Source organism: Argentina anserina, chromosome 2, assembly GCF_933775445.1.
Source record: "Argentina anserina chromosome 2, drPotAnse1.1, whole genome shotgun sequence".
Classification (NCBI taxonomy): Eukaryota; Viridiplantae; Streptophyta; class Magnoliopsida; order Rosales; family Rosaceae; genus Argentina; species Argentina anserina.
The window spans coordinates 21,018,047-21,041,217 of NC_065873.1; the positions used below are offsets into that span (position 1 = coordinate 21,018,047).

At 37.1% G+C, this 23,171-nt stretch overlaps 3 protein-coding genes across 4 annotated transcripts; 1 reads left to right on the forward strand and 2 right to left on the reverse strand.

Annotated features, from left to right (window-relative positions):
* The first annotated feature begins 1,130 nt into the window (after positions 1-1,130).
* LOC126782377 (pentatricopeptide repeat-containing protein At2g30780) lies at positions 1,131-6,556 on the forward strand. Of its 2 annotated transcripts, XM_050507609.1 has the most exons (4): positions 1,131-1,581; positions 1,993-3,208; positions 5,187-5,398; positions 6,314-6,556. In XM_050507609.1, exons 1-2 carry the CDS (start codon positions 1,135-1,137, stop codon positions 3,115-3,117), a joined length of 1,572 nt encoding a protein of 523 aa, XP_050363566.1. In that variant the 5' UTR covers positions 1,131-1,134; the 3' UTR covers positions 3,118-3,208; positions 5,187-5,398; positions 6,314-6,556. The 2 variants fall into 2 exon arrangements, with proteins under 2 accessions (XP_050363566.1, XP_050363565.1); XM_050507608.1 differs by lacking the exon at positions 6,314-6,556 and having other exon boundaries at positions 5,187-5,498.
* Positions 6,557-10,517: 3,961 nt separating this feature from the next.
* LOC126782378 (gibberellin receptor GID1B-like) lies at positions 10,518-13,054 on the reverse strand. The gene is made up of 2 exons (XM_050507610.1): positions 12,625-13,054; positions 10,518-12,014 (listed from the first exon to the last, which is right to left on the reverse strand). Exons 1-2 carry the CDS (start codon positions 12,661-12,663, stop codon positions 11,019-11,021), a joined length of 1,035 nt encoding a protein of 344 aa, XP_050363567.1. The 5' UTR covers positions 12,664-13,054; the 3' UTR covers positions 10,518-11,018.
* Positions 13,055-15,118: 2,064 nt separating this feature from the next.
* Positions 15,119-17,142, reverse strand: LOC126784154 (uncharacterized). The gene is made up of 5 exons (XM_050509638.1): positions 17,136-17,142; positions 16,608-16,832; positions 15,557-16,509; positions 15,406-15,456; positions 15,119-15,304 (listed from the first exon to the last, which is right to left on the reverse strand). Exons 1-5 carry the CDS (start codon positions 17,140-17,142, stop codon positions 15,119-15,121), a joined length of 1,422 nt encoding a protein of 473 aa, XP_050365595.1.
* Positions 17,143-23,171: the final 6,029 nt, after the last annotated feature.

Here is a 23,171-nt window from a genome sequence, read left to right on the forward strand (position 1 = left end):
TGAAGGTGCAGTTCTCTACCTATGTGTAGACACATGAAATTTAATGAAGTAAATCATTTTCATTAAATGATTAAATCGACCAAGAATCCGACAAAATTGCACACATGGTCCAAAAGTCAACAAAGTTAGTACGGATCCGAATAAAACTCTTGTCAGCACATAAATGGATGATCGTAATCGAAGCTACGTGATTCCGACTTAAATCGGAAATTGAATGTCATTGAAAATTTGAAATGGTAATCGGACATTTGATTAAACTAATAAAAAAATAACAGTTATAATTAAATCAATTATTTAAATCTGTTTAATTTAGTTATGAGAATAACTAATTTTAAATTAATCAGAAAATAATATTGATTTAATTATATAATTAAAAAAATATTATTATTTTAGTGTCATTAAAATATTCTATAAAATATAAGCTTTGACACTATAAATACTCCTTCCAACATGAAGAGAATGGGACTTGAGAAAAAGAGAGAAAATCACTTGAGCAAGAGAAAAGATATTAGAGCTCAAGAGAAGGACCCCCACTTCGACTTCAACACAAGAAGGAGCAAGATTTCTCTCAAGTGGTCCCGAAGCCTCCCAAGTCCACGAAGAATCATGAAGCTACCAAATCGCTCGTTTTTCATCAAATCCAAATCCAAACTCAAATTCTCAAGATCAAGTGCGCGTCACCCTTGAGCAAAGTTACATACGGAGATAGAATCAGATGAGTTCACAAAGATTGTAACTTCACGCTTGAATGGCTTGATTATCAATAAATTATATTTTTATTTGTACACGTGTCTGCATTCTTATTTGTTTTCAAATTTTCGTTATACACTATGCAAGCAAATCGCCAATCTATGGATTGCACCATTTACTTCACGAGGTACAGTGGATTATTTTTGACATAAGATAATATTAAGCATCATATAATAGTAACAGATATTTGGAAATGCAATAGGTTTGTACTTACTCAATCAGAGTCCGAGTTATACTGTAGTAACATTGAAGCACCTTTGAGTAACTAACAAATCATTTACTTTCACCGCAGTTACTTTGACCATGGGTAAAATCTTATCGCGCTTTTTTATGGGAAATCAGACCCAGAGAGAGAGAGAGAGAGAGAGAGAGAGAGAGAATGCAATGAAACGAATATGGAGGCTCTCCGACGCGGCGACTGGGCCGATCCTCAGCCGCCGCCACCTCCGTTTCTCCCCTAAACCCGAAACCGTAACCACCCCTTACACCTACACTCTCACCAACTCCCCCATTTTCAGAATCACTCGCGACGCCATCGACAACCCCCCTCCTCCTCCTCCGCCGCCGCCACAGTCCTTCTCCGGCGCCATCACACTCTTCACCGAAAAGCCCTCCTTTCTAAATATCAAAGCAGCCCGGGAGGATCCGTCCCCCAAGCTCCACCACCTGGCGGAGCAGCTCCTCCAGACCGGCCGCGATTCCGAGAAGATTGCTAGGGTTCTGGAGGACAAGGGCACTTCTGAGTTTCTCCGGAGCTTTAACTTTGATCGTGTCAATCCTTTTCTGGTGCTTGCTTATCAGTTGCGTTGCTGGCCTCATTTGGCTCTCGAGGTACTATAAATTCCGAGACTTTATCTTTAAAGTTTGAATCCTTAGAGTTTTCGGTGTCGAAATGCATTATGTGTTGGTTTAAGATTGTCTAAGTTTACTTGTATCACTTGTATGTCATGTTGGCATTATTCTGTATTCAGTTTTGATCCATTTGGTTTACGGAGAAGTTAGCTTGCATTTGAGGCATACTAGGATAGATAGCTTGGATCATTTCCAATTGAATGGTATTAGATTTTGTAATGTATACACGTTCATCAGAAGTTTCTGTCTTTGGTTTATGCCACTTTGGGATCTTTGCAAACTTAATAGTACATTTTGACCGCACCAAGTATGCTAATTTGAGAAAGAGGTGTCCTGAGTGATATTGGAGTTTTCACCATCTTCTTCTATGCTTTCTCACCTTTGTTGTAGGTTTTTAACTGGAGAAGAAACCAGGCGGTTGGTGGCAATCCTATGAAACCAGAGGAGTATACCAAGGCAATTACATTTGCAGGTAAAATTAAGAACGTTGAACTCGCCCGCGAGTTATTTGATGAAGCTGTGAACAAGCGACTCAAGACAACTACTATGTATAATGCTTTGATGAGTGCTTATATGTTCAATGGCGAGAATGCTAAATGTCAGTCTTTGTTTCTGGACCTCAAGAGGGAACAGGATTGCAGACCTAACATTGTGTCATACAACATTCTCATTTCCGTCTTTGGTCGATTGATGCTAGTTGATCATATGGAGGCAACTGTTCAGGGGTTAATGGAAATAAATCTCTCTCCTAATCTAAAGACATACAATAATGTAATTGCTGCATACGTTACATCTTGGATGTGGGATAGGATGGAAACTACTTTCCAAGAGATGAAGGCAGGCCCTGTTCAGCCTGATACTAGCACCTACTTGCTAATGCTTAGAGGATATGCTCATTCAGGTAATTTAGAAAAGATGGAGGAGATGTACGAGTTGGTAAAAGATCATGTAAATGACAAGGAAATCGAATTGATTAGAGTTATGATTTGTGCATATTGCAAGAGTTCTGGTAAAGACAGAGTGGAAAAAATACACACACTACTAAACCTCATTCCAGAAGATCAATACAGGGCTTGGTTGCATGTTTTGCTGATCAGGGTTTATGCTCAGGAAGATTGTTTTGAGGTGATGGAGAGGTCAATAGATGAAGCATTTGAGCGGAAAACCTCCATACATACTGCCGGTGTGATGCGATCTATAATTGCAAGTTATTTCAGATGCAAAGAGGTGGACAGACTAGCACATTTTGTAAAGCGTGCAGAAAGTGCTAGGTGGAGAATTTGTAGGTCCTTATATCACTGTAAGATGGTCATGTATGCCTCAGAACAGCGGTTAGAAGAAATGGAGAATGTTATTAGTGAAATGGCGTGTTTCAACTTGGACCGCACTAAGAAAACACTTTGGATATTGTATCAGGCCTACTTTAATTGTGGTGAAAGAAATAAGGTCGCAAAAGTATTAGGGTTGATGTGGAAGCATGGTTATGAAGTTCCATTGGAGCTAATGCCATCATGATTCTTTCTTTCACTTTAGTAGAACATATTGGATGCCAGAAGTTGCATAAAGGTTCAATCCAATAGCAACAGGAGTTCAACATGTTTCTCAGGTACATGTCTCGCTTGACGATGTCTTTCATATATACTTGATGTTCAACATGTCTTTCATGATGTTAGGCACCACCATTGCCAATAAACATGAGCGATTATAATCATTTTGCTTTTCAGTATTAATGGCGTCTTTCTTTCTGTATCGGTTTTTCAAAATGTCAGGAGGCTGAGATTCTTTGCTAATCCCTCCTAGTTGACTGTATGCTACCTAGGATTCATTATAAACACTTAATTAACAGGCCAGTGTCTCTTTTTTCCTACAAAATCCTTTCATATATGCAAACAAGGTTCTAATCTATGGCCCTTAAAAGGATGTTCTCAAGTGTGGCCATTGACCATTAGCTTAGATAAGGAGGGTTGAGATGCATCTGATTTCGTACTTCATATCTGACCTAATGGATAGGTTAATATGTGTTTAACTATAAACTCTAGGGGAACCAACTATAATTTTAACTGTCACAGCTAAAACAGGTCCTTTAAAATGTGTAAATGGTGTATTACTGTTAGTTAAAAAATGATGATTGAGACAGATCAAGATCATTTTAACTCTCGGTATCTCCATATCATCTTGACATCTACAATAAACTGTCGATAAACTAGAATCAGAACTGAGTGTATTCTATCTCATAATCTCATATGGTATGCTCTCCAATGAGGAGTTCCTTAAGGTGGGTGAGCTGATGTGTTAATCTTGTTGGCCAAGTTGGTTAGAACAAAGGGGACGTTTGTTACTTGGTACTATTATACCCGGGCTTAATTTCTATTGGAAGCCTGCATTCCTCAAGCCTAACTTATCTCTACCTTAGACCTAACTCGTGTTTGGATCTTATTTGGATTTTGGACTAAAAACTTGACCAGAAGAATCAGAATTATCAGAGAGAATGATGCCAACAGAATAGAAGACACACAAGTATCAAACCCAGAAATTTAATCCCGAAATTGATGGCAACTCCAAGTCCATAAATCACAACACCAAATAGCTAACTCATCGTTTTGCTATTAGCTCAGAATTAATCAAACAAAGACATGTAAAACTCAATGAGAATTTAGTTTTACTCTAAAATATTATTAAGAAACAGAACAAATAGCCAACAGAAACCACAAGCCAAATCACCCAATCGATCTTCATCTTCAATCCAGAAATCCCTTTTTTTTGGGGGGGGGGGGGGGGGGGGTTGGAGCTTGAGATTTGAAATATAAGAGAGAGAGAGAGAGAGAGAGAGAGATGAAAAAGGGAAGAAAATGGAAGATGAAGGAAATTCAGTTGAAGAAGAGAATGGAAGATGAAGGAAATTCAGTTTCGGGAGGAAAGGGAGGGCGGCGACGGCGGGTTGAAGGTGGCGACGGTGAATTGGAGGCGGCAACGAAAGAGAGAGAGGAGAAGAGATACCCAGAATTGAGAAGAATGAAATTTGGTCTTGCACAATTCCATGATTTTTGGGGTCGCTGTGTAAGACAAGTTTTTCAGGATTTTGGGATTCCTCAAGCCCACCTAACAGTCCCAAGTGTTACCAAACGTGAGTTTGTTCAAAATGGAGTAAGCAAGGTGGGCTACAGCCTACAGCAGTCTACTCCTATGTAACAAACGTCCCCAAAGTGTGCTAATGTAGAACATTACTTTAAACAGTTCAAGGGAACCATTTCATGTAAGATAGAAAGAGCCACTAGGTAAGTTTAAGCAAGTTTGACTATGTGTCGTTGATATTGGAAGTTATCTCAACTTCCTTGATTACCATACGATTGTTGCATGATTTATTTCCATAAGGTAGTGATGCTTTCACAGTCTACTTCCTTTGATAATTTTTAAGCCAAACTTAATCAAGTGAGAGATTATTTCTATTGTTTAGTTCAATGTGCAGCTGAATCACATGATTTATTTCATAATATTTGACACTATTATTTCAGTGTCCTGTCATCAGTCTGTATGCCATGAGTTCCCCTATAAGCACAAAATTGATTGACTACATTGGGTTGCAGAATCTATACATAGCTGATGGATCATGGCTGTCAAAACGCTGAATGCTTATTGAAATCCAAATAATTCCACCAAATCGTCGAAGTGTTCCACCAATTTATGATTGAATCTCCTAATCTTTTAACAAATTAGATTTTCAAAGAAATAGACCTTGCCATGTTTGAGGGACTGTGGTCTGTGGATGCAACAAATGACATCTAAGACGAGATAAAAGGTAATATTTTGATGTAATTTTTCAGATTCTTTCATGTACTTTTTGATGGTATAAAAACGAGAATTTTGGTGCCAATTCAATTCAATAATTTTTTGTTCAACTAGGATGCATCTGGGTGGGGTGTAGCTTAATTGTATCTGCATGGCTTTGTATACTAACCTGTTCGGACGCCAGATATGTATTGATACTTGAAAAATAAAACAGATTGGGATGATTGTTTGATACTGTTGGCTGTTAATTTAAGATTCTGAATATTGAAGGGTTCAGTTTTATGTGCTTAATCCCTCGCTTATATTCGTGGTCTCACTTGATCGGACCATTTTTCCCTGATCTGTTTTGTGTTCGGATATTTCATGGTTATTCTGGTATGGTATCTCTTTTCTCTCTTTCTGTTCAAGTCAGGCCGTAATCTTGTTCATTCGGTTCACAGCAATATGCGGGTTATGGAGCGGACGTCCGTAACCCGCCGTTAAAGTGCGGACGTCCCGATTCCGGGGACGGCAGGCCGCAACGGCGCAGCACAGGCGCACTACTCACCTCCCGGTGATCCGGTCTATGTCGGCCGGAGCTCCATTGGAGACCCACGACGGCCGGAATCGGCAAAAATCAATTTTTGGATTTATTCCAGCGACTTTGCGATTCCGGCCGCCGATAGAGCTCCAGTCGACACAGACGGGATCGCCCCGCCGTGGTGAGTGCGGCTGTGCCTCACCGTCGCCGGAATCGGGACGTCCGCTCTCGATCCTATATATATTCATGCTACCATTCATAAGCTTTATGTGAAATTACAATTTTGTCATATCTTTGATTTTAATCACATACTTGCCATTGGTCATGTATAAAATTTAGTAGTGATGAACGTGTCATAATTTTTTCTTGGCTCTTGTTCTCACATACTTGCCATTGGTCATGTAGAAAATCTACTAGTGTGGGTTTTTACTATTTAGCCTAGAAAGAAAGAGGGAAAGCGGAAGAAACAAAGATCGATCGATTGTGAGATTAAATATGAAACGGTGAACAGTTTTTTCTCATGCGGGGGATTTTCAATCTTGGTTACAGTGAAGGCATTGAAGTTGATTTGATTTTCATGCTGATTTTAGGTTACAAAAGGTAAGTTTGGAGCAAGTTGAAAGTGTGAATATAATTGTTGAGGTTATTCATTGGTTTTCGAATTCCTGTATATTGATTTGATGCACTTGCCTTTCATTTTTTTCGGATTTTAATTAAGCCTTTTGTGCGATCCTATGAATAGTTGCTATTGGCAACTCCTGGACTCCTGCATACTCAAATATATACGTATTTGATCAAATATGAATCTGATAGTACGTCTCTTCTCTGCATAATGATGCTCCAAAATGCAAAAAATATATTTTCATGTTATCTCCAGATATAAAAATATCAATATTCTCTTAATATTAGAATCAAATATCAATGTTCATTACATACTTCACTTCATGCATATTTTAAGTAAATCTGGATGAAGCTTAATTTTACATTACCATTATGTTCAAAAACTCAACTACAATGCGCATGCCTTTTACCCAACAAAGTATTCTAACATGAACATTAACACAAAGCCGCAGCACCGCACGGCCCTATACCTAGTATGTTATATTGGAGTTACATACTCCCCCCATCACAAGTGAGAACCGACAGAGATAAGATACTAACTGTTTGTTATATATATAGCCAACAGTCTTTCTGATGTTCATGTTGAACTCAGATTACGTAATACGTACTGTGAAATTGTGAAAACCACATTTTCCCCTTTCCTCTCTACTTGAGAAAGTGAAACTTTTATGTTCAGGTAAAATGTTCCTTCCACCAGTAAGTTCTTGAAGGGTAGAAATGTAGAATGTGAATTCATGACCCCAAATTTCATAACGTCCCATTATTGAAGGGTCTGATGGTAACACTGAATTTCCTACAGTTGTGTCAAGTTGGGTTATTTTGCAATGTAGGAGCAACTGTAGGATGAAATCCAATGCTTGACATTAACCAAAATTGGGACAAAATTCGATCATAATGATTCCCATGACGATAACATTGTTTGCAAGATCCATAGAGCAAAATTGAGAATAATGTCACCTTGTGGAGTATCGCATCTACACACAAGTTATCGAACAAAACGAGGAAGCTCTAGTGAACGAGACTGGCTAGAGCTTCTTCTTCTTCTTCTTCTTCTCCGTCTACCTTGGTGGCTAAGAACCAGCGAGACTCATCCAATTGATGATGACAGAAAATGCAGAAGACCCCAAAAGCAAGAAAACAAAACCGAGAAAAACAACAAAGAGCAACAAATGATCAAGGGATGTGAACACGCATCTCTCTCTCGAATCCAATGACCAACCAAAAAAGCATAGTAAGGAGCAATGGTATAAATATTGTTTATCGGTATCGTATCGGTCAAGGGGTAAAACGATATATCGGAGATATATCGGGGATATATCGATATATATCGGGTTTTATCGGATTTGCTTATTTTCAATAAAATTTATAAAATTATACTTCAATATGTACCAAATAAACTAAAAAAACGATACTAAGTAAACTAAAGAAAATAAATACTTGATTTTGTGACAATTAAAGTACACGAACGACATCTAATAATAAAAATAGGTATTTAAGAATGATTATTTAGACTTGAAATTCATCATATATATTTAAAATATATATAAATTAAAAATATATATGAAAAAAATAAAAAAATAAAAAGTTTTTTTAAAGAGGAAATAAATATTAAAAAATTAAACAAAAATTGAAAAATAAAATAAAATCAAAATTTGACCGATATTTGACTGTTGACCATCATTTATGCGTTGACCGATAAATTTTGACCGATATGCCTTTATCCTATCGGATTCGAAATATCGGCGATATATCCGATATTTCGAACACTGGCAATGAGTATTATGGCCTTATGGGTTTTGTCTTAAATTCCCAACTCCTCCGATAAAAGAAAAAAGAAGCCAAACTTTGTTGAGACTTGAGAGGGACTTTGATGCGTCGCCATCTGGGAATAACTTACAAAACATAAACAGCTGATTTACAAGAGACAGCTCCATAATAAGACACCAAAAAACCGTGCCAATCCGACCAAGAAAGCTCTTTGACAATAAGAACAACCACGCTTTGGACCTAATCGTTTGATTTTATCAATTCGATTAACTAAATCAAAGATGACGACGGACGAGTGAACTATGACTTTGCTCTACTATTCCTTCACCCGTTTTGTTTTCACTACTAAGACCATAACTTTGCTACTGTTCATTTTCATCCGTTCCAATTTAAACACTGTTCTTAATGTCGGTAAGCCGTGCATGTTTAATTACTCGTTCTATTTTCACAATTCATACTTTATTGTGATTTTACTCGATTTTGAATTAACAAAATCCTACTATTAAATTTTGGTATCCCGGTTGTTTTAACATTAATTAGAAGATAATTCAGATCTAATAATTTCGAGTGGTGGATTTTTTTTATATTAAAAATGGTGGATGGGTGAGTCAACCATTATGGGCAGAGAGCAAATACAATACGGTCCCCCTCATAGAATATTTTTCACATGAGGATAATTGAACTAACAACCTCCTATTAACAAGAGTATCGCATCACTATTCGCTCAACATGCAAGTGCAACTTGCTACCGCTGCACCAAACTCAACGAGTGAGTGGTGAATTTACTTAACCTTGAAATCTAGATTTTTAAAAACCGACAATAATGATGTGATAAGATGTTTTTAAAATTTAACTCATTAGCTTTAAATCACTCATGACAGTCACTAATCATATGATTAAACAAACCAAAATCCTAAATATTAGAAGTTGGAATGGAATACCAAAGCAAACATCCTGGTAACAGTGGTAAGCCAAAGCATAGACCTTTAAGGCCTACTAATAAATTCTAAGCCCTGGAAAGTCAAAGAAAGACAAGGTTCCATGTCTCTGTCCAAAGGATAGCTGTTCTTGCCACTTAGTGGCCATTTAAGCACTAGAAAGCAATCCCAAAAATCTTATAAAATTTACTTGTTTATTTGTAGTTTTCTCCATGGGGGCTTCCAAAACCCTTTGGGACAATACTTCCAAAAACCCCAACCACTACCAACCAGATGAATCTCCTCCACCATGAAAAAACAAACACCCCATTCTTGGATTTGCTACTAAATCCCAAATTCCATATTAACACATTATAACCAAATCCCCCTCCCTCTCCCATTTCTCCCTAGGCTTTCTAGAAAGAAAGAATAGTGCCTCCTCTTCAAGGCAGGATGATAAGGATTACGCCAGAAACAAAACAGATGTGAAATCCATTATTAGAACTCTCTCTTTTAGTCCAATCATTTTTTTTCTCCCACTTTATTTTCTTTTAGTCCAATCATTTTTTTCTCCCACTTTATTTTCATGTCCTTTCTGATGGCTCTCCGGCTCTCCCTTTGTTTTTGGTCTTTTTTTGGCAAGAAAAGATATTATATTGGGATGGTCCGCCATAACCCATGAGAGGTCTTGTAGTACCAATAATCATAACAACCCGGTATCAAAAAAATAATCATAACAAGGAAAAAAGAAAAAGAGAGGAAACAAAAAAAAACCCGTCTATTTATCGTTTCAACTTTAGACAACCATCTTTCTAACGAGGTCGAAATCCATATAAGGACACATAAATAAGAGAAGAGAAAGCAAAGAAGAAAATTTGAAAAGCCCTTACTAATTTTCCCACACTTGGAAAATGTTTCCTTTAAAAATACCATTTTCTATGTTAATTATTTTATAGAGACAAAGAACAGTAGAGTAGTCTTCTAGTATGATACGGAAATCTACTTTAGATCTAACAAAATCTATCACTGTTTGATTACAGGAATTTCTCACAAGGAAGAAACACAATGCATGAAGTCATGGAATAGATAGGGCACCCAAATCACGCATGTAATCTCTGATTGTCGCAGATAAAGACGCAAAAAGGCAACTGGGAACAAAGCATTACTGATTTGGTTAAAGAAGAGAGCCCTGGATTTGGACTTGTAGTTTCCTCAAAAAATGAGACATTTTGACGATTTAGTTTTGACCACAGGTAAGGACCTTGAGATGTTCCATGAGCTAAAACAAGCAATGAAACTGAAAGTAATGGAAGATTTAGCAAACAAAATCTTTATATTGATCAACTTAGGCCTAATACTAGTAGTAGTACAGGTAGTATAACAATTATGTTCATAACAAGCAGAAGATATGATCTTCCACGTCCGAAATTAGTACATGAAAATCCATTTACTAAATAGATTCTGATGATCAAGAAACCACCAAAGCATTATCCTCTAGGATAAACTTTTTATCATTGGCGGTTCTTCCCCTGAAATAGCAAAAACGAGTTCTGATGCCCCTGAGCTGCTGCCGAATATGGTCTTCCCGGGCGATGCAGGAGAACACGGACACAAGGACAATGAACTATCCCCAGAACTCTCAAATTACCAAGAGTAAATAGTAAGAGGTAGTAATACTAGATAGGATAATCTTACAACTACACACCGATGATGATCACTGCAAAAGATGGGGGAGGCACCAGGGTCAAGGGTCAAGCTTTTGGCTATGTATGGCTGGTAAAGTTAAGTGGAGAGGTTGAGGCTTATTAACAGTCAGGATTGACGAAGTTGGCTATCTCCTCCATTAGACAATAGAAATGCTGATTGTTAGGCAGGAAGTAGAACCCAATTGTGGCCTCCTTGAGGAAAATGAGCTTCACCTCCTGCCCAGAACTCTTCAGCCCTTCGACATAAGCCAATTGCCAATCGTGCATCAGGTCCAAGCCAGCCACAACTACAAGACTCTTGGGGAACTTGAGCCCTTTAATCCCCTTATCTCTGGGGCCAAATGGGTTGCAGGCAGGGTGGTCTCTATCTTCTCCTTCAGGTAGATAGGCTCGCCAGTACCAATCGCGGTCTTGAATCGTTACGAAGTACTTGCCATCTAGTTTAACCTCAGATTCACTCCTCATTTGCCCTCCAAACATTGGATGAAGAAGGATGTTCCCCAAGACCTCAACTTCAGCTTCAGCTGCCCTCACAGCAACATGGTGTGCAATGTTGCCACCAGAGCTATCTCCAGCCAAGTAGACATAAACCCTGGAGTCCTTCCCACTCTGCAGCCAAGTCCTCGACTTAACCCACTTGAGAGCTGACCAGCCGTCATCATAAGCACAAGGGTAGCGATGTTCAGGCGAGCGGCGGTAGTCCACAGACACCACAGCAGCCTTGCAGGTGTTCACAAGGCGGCGACAGAAGGTGTCATAGATAGCACTGTTGGCCGAGGAATGAGTGAAGCTGCCACCATGGAAGAAGATTATGACAGGCACAATCTCAGTGGTGCTCAAGGGTTTCTCGAGATTCACAATGCCCCACTGAGCATGGTTTGCAGGGGCCATTTGGTAAACCCGGTTGAGCAGGCCGGTGCTTCTGTCGACATGATCGAAGGAGAAGACACCGTCAACTGGGATAGTGTTTGCAGGGACTTTACGGTCAAGGAACTCCGCCAGCTCACGGTTGAATGTCCCGTCGGAGCGGCGGAGAAGATTGTAGGCCAGCTTGAAATTGGAGATGAGAACCCATGTATTGAGTGGAACAACTTTCTGGAAAAATGAAAACAGTTTAGATGGGTTAGAGGGTACTTGACCGTACTTCTTTTGGAACTAGAAAAGGTCATATTCTTCTCATATGCATATAGAAAGAAAAAAAAACACAAACACAGAAAAGAGCTTACAAGTGTAAACCTCAAAAGGAAATTTGAGACAAATTTTGTACAATAAAGCTAAAGAGAAGATACAAGTCCTTAATTAGCATCCAATGCCCCTCAAATTTCACTAAACAACTATAAACCTTTATACCAAATGGAACTCAAACTTATCAACAACTTGTAATTTCCAGAACAAGAAATTTGGACTAAACATGGATTGAAAGAGAAAGAGGCACCCAAAACCCAAGAATATTACAATCATAATCTAGGCTCAAAAGTAAGAGATTGATAGAAATGCAGATGGAGAAGAATTCAAACCCCTCCAACCATACTGAAGGGGAAGAAGAAATCAAGCTAGGCCTTTGTCCCCAAATTGATCCAAACCCCATAAGGCAAAACCATACAAATTCAACAAATTTAGCATCACCCCATGAGCCAAATCCCTCCATCTATTCCAGAAAAGCAAACAAGAGTGAAGGACTAGAACTGATCAAGGGTGGTAATACCTTGGATTCACTGAGGTTGACTTCATTACTACCAGCCATGACTAACTCTGTTTCTTTCTTTCTCAGTGTCTCTCTCCCTCTCTCTCTCTCTCTCTCTCTCTCTCTCTCTCAACAAAACAAAAGATCAAAACAAAAGATTCAACACAGGAGGGGAAGAAGAGGCTTAGAACCCAACAATGATCCAGAGCAAGAGACCCTCTTTATAGCTCATAATAGGTGAAAAAGAAAAGTGGGGGAAAGCGGTTAAATGGGGTGTGGTTGGGGAAAGGGTTAAAAACCAATGGTTTTTGTCCCTTAATCTCAGTCTGCTCTCTGCCTCTGGTTAATGGGTTTTGTACAACTCTTTGGGATTCCTCGTTTTGGGTTAACTGAACAAGGAAGAAGGGAAGGGACACTTCTCTTTCTGATTTAAGAGAGAGAGTCCCTTTCAAAAAAAAAACAGAGAGAGAGAGAGCAGAGACGACAGCTCAGAGAGAGAGCAGAGATTATGAAGTGAAATTAAAAGAGGAGAAAGTACAAGACAGAAATAAGGGAAACGCAGAAATAAAAATAATAATACAGAGAGAGAGAGAGAGAGAGAGAGAGAGAGAGAGTCAAATGCAAATGAACGACGGTGGAGACGACAAAGTGGGCGGCTTGAATAATACTGTGGATGGTGGGACCCATTTTGTTTTTTTTTTAATTTTTTCACAATTGTGGTTGCTCAACTATTTTCTATTTTCTATTTTCTGCTTCTGATGCTCGCTCCATTTGCAGCAAAACTGTATATATTTTTCTAATTAGGAACGGCTCCTTTCTGCTTCTGTTTTTTGAGAATGGGAGAGAGGGGAGAGCCAGAGTGTATTAGAACAAGGCTGGAATTGACAGGCCTGTTTTGGCTTATGCCCACTGGATTTGTACTCTTAATCCTTGTTTAATACGCAAAATTATCAACTTCTTTGTCCACTGACATTAACATAAACTTTTGGTCGGAATTTTGTTACTTCTTAATCAAAAAGAAAAAAGGATGTTGTACACTTGGAGAGTGCAAATAGGTTTTGGGTTTTCTGCGTTGTCGAGTGAGCTGGAACTAAAAAAGTTTAGGAGATTTCCACGGTTGAGTTTTTGTCTTCCTAAGGTGGATTATGACGATCGGCGTTTGTGATTTGTGAGAAATGTAGTAACGTGTTGCTTAACAATGTTCAATTGTCACTTAATTCTTGTCACTTGTTGCCAGTTATTTCCAAGTGTCGGGGGCGTGAGAGCATTAACCACTTGTGTATTAATAGCATCGCGTCTGTATTGGTTGAATCTGCTCACTAGACATAGTTTCTCCTATGTCACACTATTTCGTGTGCTTAATTACCTAATGTACTATACAACGTAATATTTTTCAAATGTTATTGTGATACCAATTCGAAACATAATGCTATCGTATTCCTTTTTGTTGTATAACTATTGCTACGAGTCGCTAGTTGTTTGCGAGAGTATGGGAGACATGCCGGCTTCTGCTTCTCCATATTTTTGCTTTATATTGGTTAAACTACTCACAATATACAATTTTATTTCATGTCATGTTAGAGTGGCTCATTTACTCAGTCATGGAGTTACGTAGTAGAATATGTAATATTTTTCTTATGTCATGGTTTCAAACTAGAAAGTAATATTTGTCGTACCTCGCAATACACTAGTTCCTCACCATGTTACCGAGATTATAAACGATTACATTTTGTTTCATCTTGTCACTTGAGAAAAATATAATTATAATTATACTAGAATTTTAAATTATAATGATAATAATAACCCTTAATGAAGATCTATATGTGAATGCAAATTGCTAATAGAATACCAAAAAAAAAGACTGAGTGACACCGCATAGTGCATTACATTGTTACCAACCCTCTCCTATGCAGCTCCAACTAGTGTTCTACCACTACCACTAGTCAAACCACACCACCAATTACTTTCACCACATACATTTTTTAATCACAACAAGATCTAGGTGAAAATTTCAATATTTTTTGACTTATAATTTACTTTGAGAAAATTTCACCATCGGTACCCAAACTCTTGTGTCAAGGTCAATGTAGTACCTCAACTCGAACTTGTACCAATGTAGTACCCAAACTCGTTATTCGCTATCAATGAGGGGTTTGACGCCAATTTCCATTACGGCTCCGTTTTAAAAAAAATTTTTTACCGAAATAACCCTATTCTATGTGCGTTCCAAATCAAATTTTCCCGCCAATTGTTATATCTCTTTTACATCATTTCCCTCCATCTTCTGGGTACTACATTGATCATCCATGTAAAAGTATGGGTACTGTGATTGACTAACACAAATACAAAGAAGAAAAACATATGGATGAAAATTGAACTGCATGTATGCATTCAAAAAGAGATGTCATTAAAAACAACTTTGAGTTCAAAGTACACTAAATATTGTCATTAAACACCATAAATTTAAGAGTACAAAAAAGGGACCTAGTTGGATGAATTACACTTTTTAGGACTCCTAATCAACATTGTTTTGACTCTCTTGTGTAGCTACATGTTGAGTTTGAGTTGAGGAAGAAGCAGCAGCAAACTCAGCATAAGTACCTCCCTCTGCTGCCTTTCTCTTATACCAGCCCTTCACAGACCTTATGATTTGGCCCTTGACATTAGTAGCAGCTGTAGATGGGGTTGCAGATCTGGTAACCTAAATCAGTGCAAAATTCCAAAGCAAAATCACATATTCAATGTCACAACAATTGCAAGACAACAATCTCATTACTCTATAATTAAGTCAAAACAACAAACCTTAGCTCTAACTCTCTTCTTTATGCTAGCTCCACTAGATTGTCCTTCCCCCTGCTCCAATAACAAATCAAATTATTTAATTGAATAAAAATAAACAACAAAGCTTAGTTCTAATGCAATGAATCAGTGTAGGTGAGTGAAAAGAACTTACTGATGCAAGTTTTTTAGCCTTATTTATAGGACAACTAGTTTTGTTGTGTCCTTGTTGTTTACAAATTCCACAAGTCATCTTAATGCCAGTTTTACCAGTTTTCAACTCCAATTTCCCCTGAATGGGAGCTGGTGGTGCCATGCCCTTGTTCTTCTCATCAGCTTCTTTAGTTCTCTTCATTTTAGGCCTGCCAGCTTGCTTCGTATATGGAGGAGGAGCAATTGGGAAGTCAACTTGTTCCCAATCATCCTGCCCTGCAATGGGGCTTATGGCAGGTGTATATGTCTGTAAATAGGTAGAAGCCATGAGGTAGTCATCACAGTACAAATCAAGATCATGTTTCTTGAATCTTATTGCGCATAGGGCATGTACACAAGGTATGCCACTAAGCTGCCACCTTCTGCAAGTACATGTATGAAGACCCAAGTCCACTGCATGCTTGCTGCCATTTTCCCATGTTCCAATAACTTGGTAGCTGTACTCAGTGCTCCTATGTGCTCTGTACTGTGTTACTCTCTCTGCAGTCTTAACTATTATCTTCTTTATCCTAGGACCAACGACTCCCTTCCACTGCTCACAAGAAACCCTTCTGTTTGCATTCCTCACCATCATATCCATCCTCAACTTCTCAAACATGGTAAGAACAGGCTTATCCCTACAAGGTAAGATGACATGGTTGAAGGACTCATACAGGTTGTTGAGAAGGATATCACACTTTGAGTCATCAACAAAGAAAGCTCTACTCCAATGTCTTGGAGGTTTGTCATGAAACCAGTTAAATGCATCAGGACTCAACATCTTCAAGTCATCCATGTGCTTCTTATACCAAGTTTCAGTACTACTTCTTGGTGCATTCCACATTAACTGTTTCAGTCCCTCTCCTGGATTCTTACCCTTGAAGTTGTTGTACAAATGCCTAACACAATTCATATGTTCAGCATAAGGATACAAAGCTGTTTCATGTAAACATCTGTGTTAGAATGTATTAATTAATGGTGATACATAAAATAATTCAGCTTGAAATTAATGAAATTTACTTGAAGAAATATACCTTTGATAGCATTTTCTATTCCTTTTTGTTTGTCAGACATGAACACAAGCCTCTTGCTGTTTTCTATACCCAAATCACCCTTCAAGTATTCAAGGAACCAGATCCAAGTAGCTTGATCCTTTATTTCCACAAGTGCATAGGCAATAGGGTACATCCCATTGTTTGCATCAATGCCAACTGCAGTTAACAGCTGTCCAGGATGATGGCCTTTGATATGGCAGCCATCTAAACAAATCAGGGGTCTACATCCAGCATTTCAACCATCTTTTTGTGCTTTGAAGACACAAATAATCAAATCCTAAACAAGATAAAAACCCAGAACACACAAATCGATTACATTCAAATCCATTTATTAAACCCTAACCCAAAACCCAATTTTAAACCCTAAAATCAATTTTGAATCACCAATACACAAGATCATGATAACACAACAACATGAAAAAGAGATTAAGATATAGATTCTAATCGAAAACTTATTATCGGGTTGAGGTGGCCCAGATTCTCGAAAAATCTCAAACATCACTTTACTCTCCATTGCTTATACAAATTCTGAACAAAGGGGATGCTATCAGATTAGCTTCCCAATATCTCTACTTTCACTCTTTCTAATCGATAATTTATGGGAGAAGTGAGGTTAGTTTAGGTTTTGAGGGATTTTGATCGCGATCTAGGTTTTGGAAAGATTTTGAGGGAGATTGAGGCTCGAAAATGGCGTGTTTCTGTTTTGATCGAAATCGATAGTAAGGTCAATTTTACCCCTTTTTGTGTGGTCATTTACGGAGCACGTGACCAAACAAACGGAGCCGTAACAGAAATTGGCGTCAGACCCCTCATTGATAGCGAATAACGAGTTTGGGTACTATATTGACATTTCCAAAAGAATTTGGATACCGATGATGAAATTTTTTCATTTACTTTTTGAAAGAGTGTAAAAACGTGATAGGACGGAGCTGCACTCCCACCTATAACTTATTCGTAACGTTTGTATAGTACATCGAGAGGGACATAAATGCCATACCTCGTAATGTCATCCGATCATTTTTGTATTGTAATAAGAAGAAATAGAATTTCCCAACAGTAGCACAAAATCCATCCGTCCTTAATTTCTGAAAAAGAAAACTTTTAAAAAGTGGAGGGACGGGGAGTTTCCCGCGTGCGGCCGACGCCAAGGCACGTAGCGACAAAGGGCTCCGTCTCGATCCTTTTTGCCAAAGCCCCGGGAAGGAAAATACAAACATGTCCCTCTAACGGCCTTCAAATCACGAGCCTACCAGTGACGACGACACGCGGTTTGTCCGCTAGCTGTAAGAAGCGGGCGCATGACGACATGTCAGTCAGAGACTGTGGCCCAACAACCAAAAAGAAAGAAGAAAAGATATGACGGGGAAAATTAAATTTCTAACGTGGGCTTTGAATTTTGTCGTATTATCCGGAAGCCTAGCCTGCTCTCCAAACCACATCGTGGGCAACGGACACGTGGCGAGTGGATATCGCTCACGTTTTGATACGATGAATTTCGGGGCTGGCGGGACCAGAACAAAAGCTCTCGTGATGGTCATTGAAGCTCGGCACGTGTCACGCGCGGTAGGCTTTATGGGGAGTGATTGATTAGATATTCCAAGGTGACATTTGATGGGGTACAAGTCGGGAGATCTAGGCCGTTGGGGTTGTGAGGAGTGGGGGTAGGACAGGGGTGGTACAGGGGATAGCTTTTTAAGGACAGAAGGAGGGAGGTGAAGTGATGGATACTCTGTGGAGAAAAACATTGATTTTTTTATTTCGTTCTTTTCTTAAAACAATGAGTGGTTTCTCTGCCATTATATTGTTTCCAAGATTCTTAGCACAATCCCAATATTTTGTGTGGAAATTAGTTGGCGTAATTTTACCAAAGGACTTGAGGCGGGATTCAAAAATAATGTCATCTATGCTATTAAAGGACAAAAAAATCTCAATCTAGTAATGAAATACTTATTTATGCATCTAAATTCAACGAGTTTTAATAATTATTTATATGTATCAATAATCAATTACAATGAAGTCATAATTTAAAAAAGTTCTAAATTATTAATACAAATATATATTAAAGGAGAATTAAAGATAATTCCTACTTGATTATTTCCATTGATATGATACAAGTATATATTAAAGGAGAGTTTGAACAATTTAGAGCTTATAGTTGAGCAATTACATTGACGACCGATTAATTCTGAGAATGCCTAATATTAAGCTGATTGGTTATGTGATATAATGAATTCAAGATATTATGACTTTTTTAATCATATTTTGCATATATATTATTGAACAAAAAATTGGGCAAGGTTTTGGTGTCTGAGTCAGCCACTGCTGCGGCCTCACCTCATGTCTGGGCTTGGAAGCCGTTCACCAAAACCAACGAAATTACTCTCTCTAGGTTACGTAATAGTGTATGATTATAGCTATTCACTAACGAAGTATGTTAAGCTCTATCGTATTAAAAACATTACCCTAAGTCTCATTATTTCACTGTAATTATTAAATTTATTAATAAGATAAAACACTAGTACATGGTAAGCGTAATCATAAAATTCTTTTCATATGTGAATTTGTTGTAAACTTATTCTTGATTTGAATTTATTATATACTTACTCAAGTCAATCACAATGACTATTACGGTGAAGTCTAAGTAAACTGATAAAAGAGATTGAAAAACAACAATAGTAATGAAATTAAGAATAAAAATGTTGAAGACACCTATTGTGAGACATCAAGGATTGTATGAACATAGCCGTCGCACCTGATTTTAGGAGATCGCAGATTTTATTTGTACCACTTATACCTTCCGTTTGCTCCCACTCGACAACGTTTATGTGACATATATACGTTAATGATGGCTGTAATCCTAAAATTAAGACTATAACGAACTCAACACCAAGACTCGACCACCATGGACTACGTACTCAAAGTAACTAACATACAAAGAGAAAGTCATACTTACTTTTGATCATAAAAAAAAAAAGAGAAATACCATCGTATATTATAAATATAAACAACATCGCCAGTGACAAATGAACGAACCATTTTTTCGCGGCTGGCCTCATGCATCGTCCAAGAGAACAAAGATAAGAACAAGGAGACCATATCACGTTGATTACAAAAGACATGTAACAAACTCCGACTGCATCACAACAAGTTTATCTCAAAACACACAAAAAAAAAATTAAGGAGTGACACCACCCAAATGGTTTAAATATAGTAAGCAACCCGCCAACTGGCCGCGCACCCGACGAACTTTTTGATTAACAAACGCCGGAAAAGCATCCGAAGCTACCAGACGGTGCGAGTTTTCACATTCAACCTAAATCCGTCCCCGATAATTTTAATGTTTTTTGTTCTTGAGGACCAAGAAATTAACACAACACTCCAAAATCCATTACATAATAATATTTAGAAAGAAAAAAAGCAGGAATAATATTTAGTGCTTTTGTATGAATGCGTCCGCCGTTTGTCGTATTAGGAAGTGGCGAAGCATGTGCCACACCACCCACTCAACAAAAAATCTGTACCAAACGCAATGCCGTGTGCCCTACACTTTCCCACCTTTTGTTCTTTCTCTTTTCAATACCTGCCGGTTTTTATTTTCTTATGAGAAGAAGAAAAAAGAGAGAGACTAAGATAATTGGATTAATAAGAAAAACGATAAATGAATTTCCGGCGTGTGGATTGCCGGGACACGTGTTTGGATTAATATCTGCCTAGACATACCACCCCATGACACGACAGTGTATTTAGAACAAAGACGAAGTTCAAATCTAAATCCGCGACTCTTAGAATTTGTATTTTATTTAGATTTGTGTATATTTATATTAATTGATAGATTTTTTGAAAATCAACTACTTTTATAGAATTGTTAAAATTACTGATTTCATTCACATACATTTTGCTGATTTCTATAGACTTTTATTGATTTATGAAATTCACATAATTTATATTGATCGACTTCTATAAATTTCTCAGTACTCATAAAAAAATTAAAACCACTTTTTTTGTTAGTTAAGAAAATAAGATATGCTACCACGTCTCCCAACTACAAGCTCGCGGTTTTCGTGAGAATTTGCTTAGTCTCTAGTGCACTTTCAAGCATTTGGAACGGCATTTTTTGACACCTCGTGGGTGCTATTGGACAAAGATTTAATGTAGGTTTGAAAATTTTTCTATGAGATTCAATTACTTTTCCTCTAAATTTGTTTGTTGAGTCTATCGCAAAGATTTTAAAAGGATCTCAATTATTTATGAAAAAAAAAATCTATCAAATTTAATCTACCAACCAATAGCCCAATAGGTACCAAAAAATGGAAGTAAATAACATAAAGATACATGTTAATTATAATGCGATTTTATAGTTAGAAGGCAAAAACATAACATAAAGAAGAATAAAATAATCATGGTATCATAGGTTGAATAAACATGTTGGGTTGTAGGAGAAAACATTGGTAAAGAAAAGATAAAAAGAAAATAAAAAATTATGAAGAACATTTTTTAATACAATGAGAAAGTCCGTGAAAAAGTCCATAAGAATCTTTAGTTTAGAGGCTAGACAATTTTTAGATTATGGTGTGTATAATTAACACTACAAAATTCATGAGAGTCCCTGAATTTATAATTTTATAAGTATGAGTGATATTTTGAATACCCATATGGCCATAGATTTCTATTAATTTTAAAAAATCTTAGTTGAATACCACTAGATTTTCATGAATTTCATATTGATATTTTAAAATCCTAATTGAATACACATAGACTTGTATGGATAATTAAAAGTCTATACTGAATATATTTAAACTTTAGAATTTCATAAATTTCTTTAATCTCCCATTAATTCCATATATAATACAACCCCTTATTTAAGTTTAAATACTACTTGATGGATCGCTCTTTCGAACATCAATCACATTCCTAGTTATGTAGTAGTTGATGTAGCAAAGAAATCTAATTCATATGATATTTCATCAGATTAGGCGACTATACTAAGTTAATTGTCATAAACAAAAATGAAATAGGATGCATGTCGTATAAAAGGGTCATGTCACCGAACTCAGTAGTATTTAGATTCGTTTTTCTTCTATAAAAATGCTATGAATTTATATATATGGAGTCTAAGAGTTTACGGTCGTAGTATTATTATTATTTTTTTGGATCAAGCTACCGTCCTAATAATTAGGAAATAAAGTTATTGCTCATTCTTATTATGTCTACCCACTATCTAAGTAAATATTAAATATTTTTTATAATATTATAATTATAAATTTATTAAGAAAAATGTCACGTTTAACATTTACTTAAGATAAAGTAGCGATAAATTTGCTTACTAATAATTACTGAACAGGGATGGATGGATGATTGATTAGCAACGGGGTGTTTTGGATTTATGTGGCAACGTGCGGTCCACATCGGGTTTTTGGCATTTTGTGCGTTAGGTCAACAATTCGGACAGGTTATGGCGTCTAGTGGCCATAATGATCAATACCACTAATTGATTTGTTCGAATTTTTGTTTGTTCTTATAATTAGTGAATCCAAGACCATCACCAAGAGGAAAAAGAGGAGATATCTCTTCCCGATCCAATCCCCGTTTTGATTGTCTTATGTCAACAATTTTGTTATTCCTTTAAAAAATCTCACATACAAGTACTATTTTCAATTTACAAGACACTGAAAACAGAATGTTAATTTGATAAATCGAGTCACTACTGTTAAAATTAAATAATAAAAAAACAGGATATCGAATTGATAAAATAAATATGATCTCAATATCTATCTATATCTTTATGTGAAGCTACAAATGCGAGTTTACGAGAATGGTTAGTAGTTTTCTTATGAAGAACAACAAGCTTCAATTAAACACTAATACAAAAAAAACGTGACAAAAAAAGTTATAAACTCGAACTTTGAGTTTAGCTTGTTTTTGCTTCATTGCAGGCAACCAAATGACGTTTAAGGGTTCTAATAGAAGAACTAGCATCCACTGAACCAAGACGTGCTGCCACCTTCAATTTCAGAGGCAACTTAGACTGAAATAGGTAATATGTTTTGCCACCATTAGGGAAAAAAAAACTTGCATCACCAGTACAAACACACAAAGGTATACGAGAGTTGAGATCAATTTATGTATTAGGAGCTTAGGGCAACCTAGTTATTTACTTCAATAATTAAAAAAAATTAACCATGCATGATTCAATCGTTTCCTATGAATTGATATTCTTTGATGACAAAACTACATATATATTTGAAAGCTTGTTTCTTGTCAACCGAAAGAGGTTTGGTTTCTTTAATTTCATATTACACTCATCAAATTGTTAGGATTATCAGCTAACGGGAAAACACCTCTAATTTTCTATCTCCTTGGTCGGCAAATGCATATACTTAATGATATTTAGCCATTTAGGTATGTTGTTCTTTAAAACTCAGGTCAATTAATAATGTGGGGCATGTGTTTTGGTCAATGATGTTTTTGGAGGGAATAATCAATACTTAAAAATTGGGTTAACTAATCAAAAGTCATTAATGTGTAGCAATTCAGATACGTTAA